The following is a 12,532-nucleotide window of genomic DNA, read 5'->3' as shown; positions in this document are numbered from 1 at the left end:
CATAAAGTAAATAATTACTAAAAATATTTTACAGTAATTCATTCATTATTTTATAATAACAATATCACGTTAATCACTACACTATGTGGGCGAACAAAATTATAAAGCTAACCCTGGAAACTTGTGACGTTAACCGAAAAATGGCGTACATATTTACCTTTTATATATTCCTTTTTTTTGCTTACCTAAAGAAGGAAACTTTTCGCCTCTCTTCACCAACTCGATCACTTCTATTTATACAATGTTCTACAACACACTTGCCCATCATAAAACGTCTAATTATCGAAATCACAGCGATGCGTATAAGTCAAATGCTAGGACACGACTGAACGCTGGGCTCCAAATCAGGCTCCAAAGTGTTTTCACCAAAGTCGCTCTATAAGCCAGTCTAGGTGGTCTGTGATTTCATTCAATGGAAGTGACATAAAGGATGAACCGCTTCAACGACCGACTCGGCAGCCGATTCGGCAGAAACCGCTACGTCTGTTTTAGGCTTAATAGTAATGGATTCTGAGACTTGGGATATTACTCTAGCCAATCCAACAGTAAAAATGACCGAATGAGAAACTTTATTTTTTGACTTTTGGCCAGCTTTTTGGGATTTTGCCCCACTGTGGCGTCGGTGGATAAAATGTTGAACAGTTGTTGTAACATCGGATATGTCAAATTTGCGGCAAAACTAGTTGAATTTGCTCATATAAAATAAGTTTCACAAAATTTTATTTATTTCGTTTCTTGGGAAAGAAATTCTTTAAATGTTTTATCTATTCCTTATTTATTGCACTTTGCCGCCGTGCCGGTCGCCGACTGCATGCTTTGCCTTGCGTAAGGTCAGGTTTTACAGTGGACCTGTTTCAAGTGCCGTCCAGAAGTGTATTTTAAAATAATTTTTGAATTGCCCTGTTTGAATCTTTTTTACAAAATTGTATTGTACAGGGTACCCTTACCCTGTAAAAACTAAAACTATTTTTTGGATAAGTTCTGAATCATCCTGTATAAAGAAATTAATTATCTTTTCTCTGAAATCTGTGATATATTATAGGAAATGTCAACTTTAAATTATTTCGACTATATACTTAACTGAATTAATCAACTGAACAAATAATTCTTATTATTGTATTTATTGTTGTGAACGGCCCTAATTTTCATATTCTTATTAGTCCTACTCTGCATAAATACGCCACTGTGGCTGATAAGATAAAATTAGAACCATACCGTTTCTGCAAACGTAGTCTCATTTCTCTAGTTGAACGTCGAGAAAACAATCCACAATTTAAAAGTGTAACTAAGGAGTGGTGGCAGTAATGCAAGTAGTTTTAATACTAGTTCTCAGAAAATAATTAATTCGCTAACATTATCAGGTAGGCAAATATGTTTATAATGTTTTAACAGCGAACACCGAGAATCTATTATAAATTGTGATAAAACTAAATCGATTGAGGAATGTATCATTCTTTGTTAGTTTATCTTGCTTGTTTATTAAATTAATAGCAGATAAATACCTAACCATTGTAGAAACAAATTTTCCTTATTGTGGTTTTGCTCTCAATTATTAATGTTTCAATGGTGTAAACATTTGTGTATTTATTTTTTTATATATTTAACAATGTGTTATAATAAATACAACTTCATTCTTTAAAATATTTAATATGGTCTGATTTTCAAATTAAAACGACTAAAATAAATAAAAGTGGTAAGTTGAACGTTATTTTACCACCCATTAAAATATGAAATTTAAATAAACAGATTTAAGTTCGTAAACCAAATAAAAACATATCTTAGTTAAAAAGAGGTGCGCAAATAGATCTCTTGTAATAGGTATGTAGGTACATAAAAACGAATAAAAAAATTAAGTTACTTAATAACTAAACAGTTCCATTTGTTGCCAGTATTATTAATATTATATAATTTTTGACTCAGAAGTGACATAATAAGAATTGTCTTACTAACTAATTAGTTAGTGAGAGAAACAATTGTTCAGCCTTTAAGATCCGCCCCAAATTTTTAATGTATCATTAATTAATATGTGTCTAAATTTCAATATAAATACTGTACTAATGATAATTTAGACTAAGCACTAAAATAAATTAAAACAACTCCTGTCTCTCTACTAACTAACTAATTAAAGTATACAGGGTGTTTCAGTACGAGTGAATCAAACTTTAACCACAAATAGAACTGAATAAATAATTCAGAATTTCCGAATAAAGCAAGGGTCTAAGTCTCACCGTTTTCACTGTACAGGGTTATTCATATAACATTTTACCCCCCTTAACTTTTTATTTTTTGAGTTAGACAAAATTAGTTAAGATAAAAGTTGTAGGGAATGTTTCTGTGAGTTTAGCGAGTTTATGAAAATATAAATTATACAGGGCGTTCCAAAGATACGAACTAAACCTATGATTTTTTAAATGGAACACCCTATATATTAATCGATTTTTAGAAATTTTGTCTGTTCCTGATTTCAACAATGTATCTATTTTAAATAAGTAGTCATAAGAGAAACTTCAGAGTTTATTAACGAATACATAAATTATAAATTTTCATTAATTGCTCCATCATGTGCAAGACAAAGATACCATTTGGTTCCATCCATATGTTACATTAATGATAAATATTTGTTGGTGTTTTGTCTGAATAATAGCATGAGAATTTTCCTCACTTCAAATATGCAATTCTATTTGGAAAGCGGTTGGCGTAAATCCGGCCAACTTCAGAAGTTCGTACATTAGATGAATCAACAAAATGATTTATGACAAAAATCTAACTACTAATTATGCATACTTGTTGATAGTTATCTCAATTTCCAAAGAAACCAAGATTTTTACAAAATTTTAGTATCGCATTTTTGATATAATACATGTATGTTGTTAATAAAATAAGATTTTCTCAAAAACGGTACAAGATATTTACTGATATACGGTATACCTTTTTTTAAACAACGTGTGAGGGGAGTCGAACTATGAAAGAAAAATGTCAAAGCAACGCTGTCCAAGATATATAAGTTTAAATGATAATAATTCTCCTGTATAATCCAGGCATATTGAATATCGGTTTAAACTTTGAAATGAACAATATCATGAGTTATTTTAATTGCCCAAATTTTATTGTTGTCATGGTAACGACTTCGAAGGAATTTGTCTTTCAAACTTCTTTCTTTGAAGGCGAATAACTCAACAAGGAAACCCAGTAGGAATTTTTTTTTCATGAAGTACTACATCTATTTTGACCTCCCCTGTATACCGCTTCATTTTTGACATGACCTTTCCGGACATCCTGTATATATTTTTCAAATACAATTAGGAATAAATGATATCGCAATCAGAGAGATAATTACACTTTAAGTTTCATTTTATATTCTAATTAAAAAATATTTTTAGTCATATTCTGAAATTTTAATATTATTTAAATAACTTGAATTTTGGGCAATATTGTAGCAGTTATTGAACTCAAATAATGAGGTCAATAGGTAATGAAAGTTATTCCTTGTCAAGAAAAACTTCCTTCTCTGCGTGGTACTAAAATACATTTCCAAGACATCTCTCCCTGATCTTATAAAAATGAAAATGTCAAAAGTCAAAAATAACTTAAACCTATTAAAAGTTAATAAGAATCCTTAGCTGATAGTTAACTGCAATAATAAATTTGTATTTGCCTGTTCTTAAGGATTACTATAACAAATATGCATGTTTTCGATAATTAAACTGTTTATACCATCTCTAGCAACACGATTGCGACGATATAATTATTGTATAAAAATTCAATAAACTTTTACGATATATTACTAGCCTGTTTCATTAATTAATCTACGTTTGGAAATATTTGCATATTTTTCCTCTCGCAAAAAGAGTTTAAAAAATAAAGTTCCAGTTAAATTTATGAACGACGACATAAGAAAATTCACAGAATGCTTGTCTACGATTAAACTAATTAGCTCGATACCAAGGGATCCGAAGGATTTTGCAATATATAAAGTACTGCGAGGTGATTATAAAAAACGCGTAAGACGTGCTAAAAGAACGTGTCTTGATAATTTTTTAATATATTCTAATAATAAAAATAGAGATAGTTGGCGTATTATTAATTATTATGAGCGACGTCAGAATTACGGTACTGGAGAATATTCAAAATCTGCTGATGAGATGAACAGATATTTTGCCAGTATAGCGGATAATATAATAACGTCACTTCCTGGTATAACACATAATTAATGTGATATTGTTAAATACAATGCCCATCGTCTTCATTTTTCATAAAACCAGTAACGACAGATGATGTCAGAAATGCTATTTTGGAATTAAAAAATTCATTTGCTGTTGATATCTATGGTATAAATGCACCAATTTTAAAACAAATTTGTGATTTGATTATCATTCCCATTACTGTTCTTGCCAATAAATGTTTTTCAGATGGGGTGTTTCCAGACTGTTTTAAGAATAGTAAGGTTATACCACTTTTAATGAAGGGCAATCCTAACGAGCCAGGCAACTATCGCCCAATTTTAATTATCCCATTATTTGGAAAAGTTCTGGAACGTATTTTGAAAAATAGATTAATGGATTATTTTGAAACTTATAACTTTTTTCGCCAGAACCAATTTGGATTTAGAAGCAAATTATCCACAACTAAAGCTTTGTGTAAAATGGTGGAAAACTTAGACGAGAGTCTTGAACAGGGCAAGTACTGTTCTGTAATACTATGCGACCTGTGTCGAATACTTTCGACTGTGTTTCGCACGCTATTTTCGTACGGAAATTATCTTTCTATGGCATTCGAGGTGTACCGTTAAAACTAATTCAGTCGTACCTAAGTAGTAGTAGACAAATTGTTTGCTTTAACAATTCTTATTCAGGCCACGAATACATGCCTCACGGAGTTCCACAGGGCTCTGTTTCGGGGCCCTTGTTTTTTATGATTTGTGTTAATGATGTGTTCCCATTCCTATTACCTTTTCGTAGCACGTTATTTGCCGATGATACTACCATTTTTACGTCTGCCTATAATTTGACCAGTTTTTCCTCGTTATACGATAAAATGATTGAAAAAGCACGGAAATGGTTTTCAGCTAATAATCTATAGACAGTAAAACGTACAATTTAATATTTTCAACTCGTAAAAATATAACGGAAGGCAAATCTGCAAAGGTACTCCGTGTGATTCTTGATGATTTCNGTTTTTCCTCGTTATACGATAAAATGATTGAAAAAGCACGGAAATGGTTTTCAGCTAATAATCTATAGACAGTAAAACGTACAATTTAATATTTTCAACTCGTAAAAATATAACGGAAGGCAAATCTGCAAAGGTACTCCGTGTGATTCTTGATGATTTCTTACGTGGAATGTCCATATTGACAAACTGAGAACAAAACTATCTAGTACCTTGTTTTTAATTCGAAGATTGGAGCACTTTTTGAGTGACGACTGTTTGATGATGTGTTATTATTCACTTTTTCACTCTCATTTGATTTATGCTATAATCCTTTGGGGAAACAGCACAACGTCCGATAAAATATTTAAGTTGCAAAAGAAAGCTGTACGGTTAATGACTAATTCTAGCTATACTGAACACTGTCGACCGCTTTTTAAAAAACTTAAAATTCTATCGTTACCATGTCTTTACATATATGCCACTCTCCTTGAAATTCATTCTCAGAAACATCTCTATGTTACACACTCCCAATGTCATAGTTATGGGACGAGATCAGCGGACAATTTTATGAATCCACGTTATAGACTGACTAAATCAAAGAAAAATTCCTTAGATATCCATTTATATAATATTGTGCCAACTAGTTTAAAGTCCTTGAATACTCGTGATTTTAAACAGAAAATAAAATCATTTCTTGTTACGCATTGTTTCTACTCAGTTAATGAGTTTTTAAAATTTTCTGATATGCATACATTATAGTAATGGTCTTATCGCTCCTTCTTAGACTAAGATGTTTATATAATCTCTTTTCACTCGTTTTGTGTTTTATTGCTTGTAATATTTATTGTGATATGTTTTTTATTAATTTATTTTTGTTCGTGTATATCTATACATTTTTTGTTTGTGTATATGACTTGCCTTAAATATTGTATGCAATTTAACATGGTCAATAAACACTAAACTAATCTAAACATATACCTATGTACCTATGAAATATTTTTCAGAGACGTCGAGCCTATATCTCGGATTCTAGAATAAGTATATGTTAAAGACACTTTTTTCCTTAAAATAATCTAAAAAACTGATCCCTTTTCATTCAAAATTTCTTTTAAAGTCTTAAATTGCACATTTTCAGATTTAAACGTTGAATTTTTTTGCTGACAAAGTCGGTCAACCGCTGGCCAAGATGAACAAGAAATTCTCTATATCAGAAGGCGCCATCAGCTCTCATAAATGCTGCCTCTGCGGCCATCTTCTATCGGTTGCACCCATCATGTCCGCAGGATTGGAAAATGAACTCTACAAATGCGGTAGGTGCAATAAAGTCAAATGCCAAACTTACACCAGGACTCGCCTATTCGAAGATGTAGCTCAGCATTTATCTTTCCCTTGTTCCTACACCCCATGCGACAAGAAGGTAGCCTGGGGTAGTGTGGAGAAGCACGAACGAGACTGTCCCTATAGAACCATGAAATGTCCGATATACTACCACAACTGTTCTGATGTGGTTCGAGTGGAGAACCTTCTGGAGCATTTCAAAGACAGGCATTCGAAGAATATTAGACCCATCGATTCGATTTGGGAGTTGAACATCCAGTTTGACTATGTATTTCTGACTCAAATAGACAACAACTGCTTTTTAGTGTATATTATGCATTTGGAAGAGATCTTTTCAATATCAGTACTGGCTACTGGGCGTAGCAAATATAGCAACTTCAGTGTGAAGTTACTGCCTTCTACAGATGATAAGTTTGCTGTATACTTCGATGATTTGCCGGTAGTTCGCTACGATGAGCGATCGCATTGTTACATGTGTATCAGAAAAAAGTGCAACGAGCCACACCACCCTTTTGCGAAAAGGAACAGTAGTGGTGAAATTGATTTAAGTGCATTTGCCAGCAAACTTAAGAAGGAATTAATTGACAGCGTGAAAGCCCCCGATGGAAACTTAAGGTACTTACCGTAGATCTAACATTATACAGTGCGACCATTTTAGATGGAAGCATCCTTACAAAAAATATATTTATTATTTAATTTAATTCCTCTTTTTTTGGAAGATAGAAGAAAGCATGTGACTTAATAGAATGTATTGAACATTCTATTAAGTCACATGCTTTTTAATATATTTTCAGTTATCAAAGAGTACTTAGCCTTTTTTCTTTGTCAAATTGTTATTTATTAGACTTCCTGTGGGGTGAGGTAATACTTCAATTAAAAATGCCCAAAAAACATCCGATCAAAGAAGTACGAAGAGAGAATAACTGAGGCATAACACTCCAATCAAATAAGAATTAATGGATATAATATGAAAAAGGGAGATTTCAGAAAAAATTGCATTGGGGTTGCAATTTTTGTATTTTCATAGTTTACTTGTGGTTTTTGTTATTCGTAAATATAATTAATTAGTTCATCCATAACATTAAACAGCATTATATAATTTGAAACTGAACATTAAAAAGCAGAAACCAATAAACATTTTACGTGTTTATTTAATTTTTTTATGATTCCAAAGATTGCTTTCTTTGTTTGCAAGGAATAGAAACTATTAAAATACCATTATTATCAATTTACAATTAGCAACAGACATTTTCTGATGAACATTGGTAATAACCCATTGAGGACTGTAAAATCCAGTGGTGTAGTAAGATTAAAAAAAATCATTAAGTTTTATCAAATACGACAACAGAAAAAAACATTAAGAGAGTTTTCATAATAATTGAACATCTAAGTTCTACCTCTCAAAAAAAAACAACATTAAATCCGACAATAAATACCAATTTCACAAGGATATTTCCATTAATCCACACTATGTTTTTGTGAATTACAAATATTTAAAATTATTATTTAACTGCAAATTGTGAACTGCAAAAATTTTTCTAAAGAAAAAAGAATACATTTTAAAAAGCAAATACATTCTCATTTACAAAAATATACAATTTGTAACATCTGAATAATGTTATAGGTATGACGTTTAATAAATATATATCGTTATATAGCAGCCAGCTAATTTTTAAATACTTATAACTAGTCCATTTAGTGAGGTTCCAATAAGAGGACAAAAATCTGAAGTCTGTAGGATCTTTTGAAAGACATTTCCCCCTCCCATTTTCAATTGTGAGAAAAACGATGGTGATGGTTTTGTAGAATGGAATACCTGCATACTGTCCCGGGGAAAAACCACCTCAATTTCCGGGTTTTTGACGTTGGGCTTGTTAGGAATCGTCGGATAGGATTTTTTGTTAATAATAATAAATTATATTAATTGACACTAGCACACCCTGAACCGATTACCCTCCACCCTCCACCCCCCCCCCCGATGTTTAAATTATCGCCACCTGCAATAGGAAAACATACATATAACTTAAAAAAAAGAACTCGGCAAGGTTTCATAGCGGTTTTCGAAGGTGGGGATCACTATGGTGGTGTTATTTTTACCCTACCCTCCCGTAACTATACCCAACGTAAAAAAACAACCCTATAACCAGCGAGGGTTGGATACTACCTTCTCGCAATGCTTAAATCACCCGAAAAGCGGAAAAACAGGCTCAGAAAGGGTTTCTGAAGGCAGGTGGTAGTGTTACTTTCGCCCCACCCTCCCATAACCATTGATAAATTATTTCGTCTCGGATAAGTGATTTAGCTGATATTTTTATAAAAACCTTATCGAACAAGCGTCCACATGCTCAGGCCTGATAGAATGGAGAACGAGGTGGTTTTATACGTTGGGGGGTATTTACATGAGAATGGGGAGAAAAACAATGCCACCATCGTGATCCCTGTCCTTGAAAACCCTTATGAAGCCTTGTCCAGTCCATTTCTTAAATTTTTCGTATATTTTCCTATTTCGGGTGGGGGTAGGTTCAATCCCCGGAAGTATGTCCGGCGTATGCTAGTGTCAATTAATATAATTTGTTATTATTCACAGATTGGGGTGTTTTTTTTCCTGATAATAGTAGTACGCAAGGGTTGCAGTCTACGAAAGTATCGCCATCGTTTTTCTCACCCTCGAACACGGGAATGAAATGTCATATAAAGTTTTGTGACCTTGTTAACTGGACTGTAAACAGAGTGGTTCTTAATATTATTTTATTTTCTACAGTTAATGACATATGACCGTATGACCTATAATTTTTGTTCCAAAAGGAGTTAATTTGTTTTGTTACGTAAAAGCTGTAATAAAGTACAGGGAATGTTTAGAAACACTAAAGAGTAGTACTCCTATTTGAAAAGATTCTTAAACATTCCGCTACGAAAAGTTACTCATTCATTTATTCAAAAATGTAATGAAAGTGGTATATCAAACAGAACTCATTTGAACATCTGTCCATCTTCAAAAATATGCTTTTCAGAATATGAAGAAGAAAAAAACACATTTTTTTATAAGGAACTAGGTAACTAGTAAAATTTAATTTTGATTCTGGTACCTAGCACAATTTCTAAACCATGTTCAGAATACTTTGATTAAAATATGTTTTATATGAAATATGGAATCACTAATATTGCGGTGTAATAATAAATTTACTTACATACAAAATATCTAAATTATAAATATTGTACTTTCCAGCAAAACGCCACCGAAATGAAATATTGGCGTCAGTAAATAGAGACATATGCTATTTAACTAGCAATAAGAGCTGTTCAAAGTGAAACACAATGAATACTAGGTCTGTTCAGAAAATAACCGACCTCTATTTTTTTTAAAGTTTATTAATTTTATACATTATTGGTCTTTGTTTCCTTCAAACTAATCCTCTCCCCCATTCACACACTTTTCTAAGCGGTGTTTCCATTTCTCGAAGCAGTCCTGGATAGCTTTATTTCAAATGGCCTTTAAAGTCTGTGGCGAATGTGCTTTGATGTCAGCAATAGTCTGAAAGCGGGGTCCTTTCATTACTGATTTTAATTTCGGAAATAAGAAGAAATCGCAAGGAGCCAGATCTGGAGAGTAAGGAGAGTGAATGAGGCAGGAATCTGATTTTTGGCACAAAACTGACGAATTGACAAAGCTAAATGTGCGGGCGCGTCCGTCGTCACGGTGCAAGAACCATGAGTTGCCTCTTTACAATTATGGTCTCTTTTTGCCTTGATAGTACACACGGTTCACCGTTTCACCATGAGGCAAGAATTCAAAATGCACAATTCCATTAAAGTCGAAAAAAGCAGTAAGCATCGCTTTGACATTAGATCAAGACGTGCTTTCTTGGGGCGTGGAGATTCATTGCCCATTTTTTTTTCTGTTATTCGGTCATCAAACGGAGAACAAATTTTGCTGCAACTCGATCCATGTTCAATTTTTCAATCAAAATTCCATTTTATGACCCAATTGAGATGCTAAGCTCTTCTGCAATTTCACTGACAGTCAATCGGTAATTGGTACACGCCAGATCTCTGACTTTCTGAACGTGAGAGTCCTCAATTGAAGTTAGAGGCCTTCCTGGTCGAGAATCATCTTCAGTTGACTGATGACCACTTTTAAATCGTGAAAACCATTCGAAACATTGCGTACGACCCAGAGTATCATCTCTGTAAGTTTGTTTTAAAAGTTAAAACGTTTCCGTGAAATTTTTCTCCAGTTTCATGCAAAATTTTACGTTACCTTGTTGTTCCAGAAAGTCGCACAAAAATTGTCACTAATACTCTTAAATAACAATATTACAAAAACTAAATGAAATATCAACAATCCAAGAACATGTGGTTACAGAAGAGGTTATGGGCAATGCAATATTACCGCGTATTTTAAAAAGTTCGGTTATTTTCTAACAGACCTTGTATAATTTAGCCAATTTGAATTACAATACATTTTTTAACTCTTAACAATATCTACTTAAAAAGAAGTGTAAATCAGAAAAAATCATATTATTACAGGTACCGTATAACACTCAAAGCGAATGAAACTAGCTCCGAGCATCATGGGCAACCCACCGAAGAAGAAGAGGAAAAGGAAGAATGTGAAGAAGAGGAACTATGCGCAAACATTAGCAACATTCCAGCCGATGTCAATGGAGAGGTTCTGAGAAGAGTTCTCAGTTGTCCATACTGCATGACATACATGGCAGCTCCGATTTTCACATGCACCATTGGTCACACCATCTGCAATGTTTGCAGACCACGACTGGAGAAGTGTCCTTCGTGTGCAGAGCCTTTAGGTAGATCAAGGAACTATGCCCTGGAAGAGATAACTAAGGATGCTAGAGTGCCTTGCCAGTACGACTCTAAGGGGTGTACCTTCGCAGGAAGTACCACAAAAATGTATATTCACGAACAGGAGTGTTCCTTTAGTAATTTGCTGAGGGAGTAGTTTTGAGGCGTTCAGAAAGGCCAATTTGAATGCAAAATAAAAAAACATGTCTTTAGAATTAGAGGAAACATATTTTTTATACCTATTATATATATATTTTTATAATTACTTTTTCCAGTTTTATGGCGTTTAAAAAATGTTATGATAATTCTCAAATTTACTATTAAATAAAGNCCAATTTGAATGCAAAATAAAAAAACATGTCTTTAGAATTAGAGGAAACATATTTTTTATACCTATTATATATATATTTTTATAATTACTTTTTCCAGTTTTATGGCGTTTAAAAAATGTTATGATAATTCTCAAATTTACTATTAAATAAAGTTATACATTTTATCTAATGCCTATAATGTTGTTTGCAATCAAGATGGCTAAAGTCGTAGGTTGCCTACAAACTTTGACGTTGACTTATCTAATAGCATGGCAGCATTTCTGAGGGGGAATTACGTCATCTGTGTATTAATTTAATTTCCATCATTTAACTCAATATTAGTTATTTGAATTACTAATTTTATTAATTTCTGCACTAGTAAATATTTCTAAACATTACACTTGCAACATTTTTACAGTTTACAATATGTATAAGAGAACTACAAAAACACAATTCTCTCTGTAACCTGTGATCAACTAGTTTAAATCTATAGATAGAGATACAATAAAATTTCCATATATTTTCACTTTCTAAGCTACAAAACGCACTCATTATAAAATTATGAACTTTTTTGCAAATATTTATTTTGTTTTTCTTTTCGAAAGCACTTTCTAATCCACTTTTGACTGGGAATATTTTGAAAATCTGTGGAAACTACTGTATTCGCCAATTCCATGTTCCAACTTTACGTTACTTTCACAAGTATCCACACTACAATTCGTGCCTTCAGAATTATGACCCGACATAGTTTTGGATAAAAATTTGTGAGCTCAATAGTTCAAAAAGAACAATCTAATAATAAAAAAAACAAGAACAACTCCTGCGACACTGGATACAGGAAAACTCCAAAAATACAGTTTAGTTGCTGCTGCTTGGTAAATATATTTTTATTATTATTTTGATTTAAATTGTTCTTATTTGTAGAGTAT

At 32.6% G+C, this 12,532-nt stretch overlaps 1 protein-coding gene across 1 annotated transcript; it reads left to right on the top strand.

The window, feature by feature from the left end:
• Positions 1–1,222: 1,222 nt before the first annotated feature.
• LOC108911437 lies at positions 1,223–11,616 on the top strand. Its single transcript, XM_018716375.2, has 3 exons — positions 1,223–1,361; positions 6,287–7,104; positions 11,017–11,616. Exons 2-3 carry the CDS (start codon positions 6,338–6,340, stop codon positions 11,447–11,449), a joined length of 1,200 nt encoding a protein of 399 aa, XP_018571891.1. The 5' UTR covers positions 1,223–1,361; positions 6,287–6,337; the 3' UTR covers positions 11,450–11,616.
• The last annotated feature ends 916 nt before the right edge of the window (positions 11,617–12,532 follow it).

The sequence above is a fragment of the Anoplophora glabripennis genome, unplaced genomic scaffold, assembly GCF_000390285.2.
Source record: "Anoplophora glabripennis isolate ALB-LARVAE unplaced genomic scaffold, Agla_2.0 scaffold672, whole genome shotgun sequence".
Taxonomy (NCBI): Eukaryota; Metazoa; Arthropoda; class Insecta; order Coleoptera; family Cerambycidae; genus Anoplophora; species Anoplophora glabripennis.
Note: the sequence above shows the minus strand (reverse complement) of the source record. Positions and strands in the feature narration are given on the sequence as shown.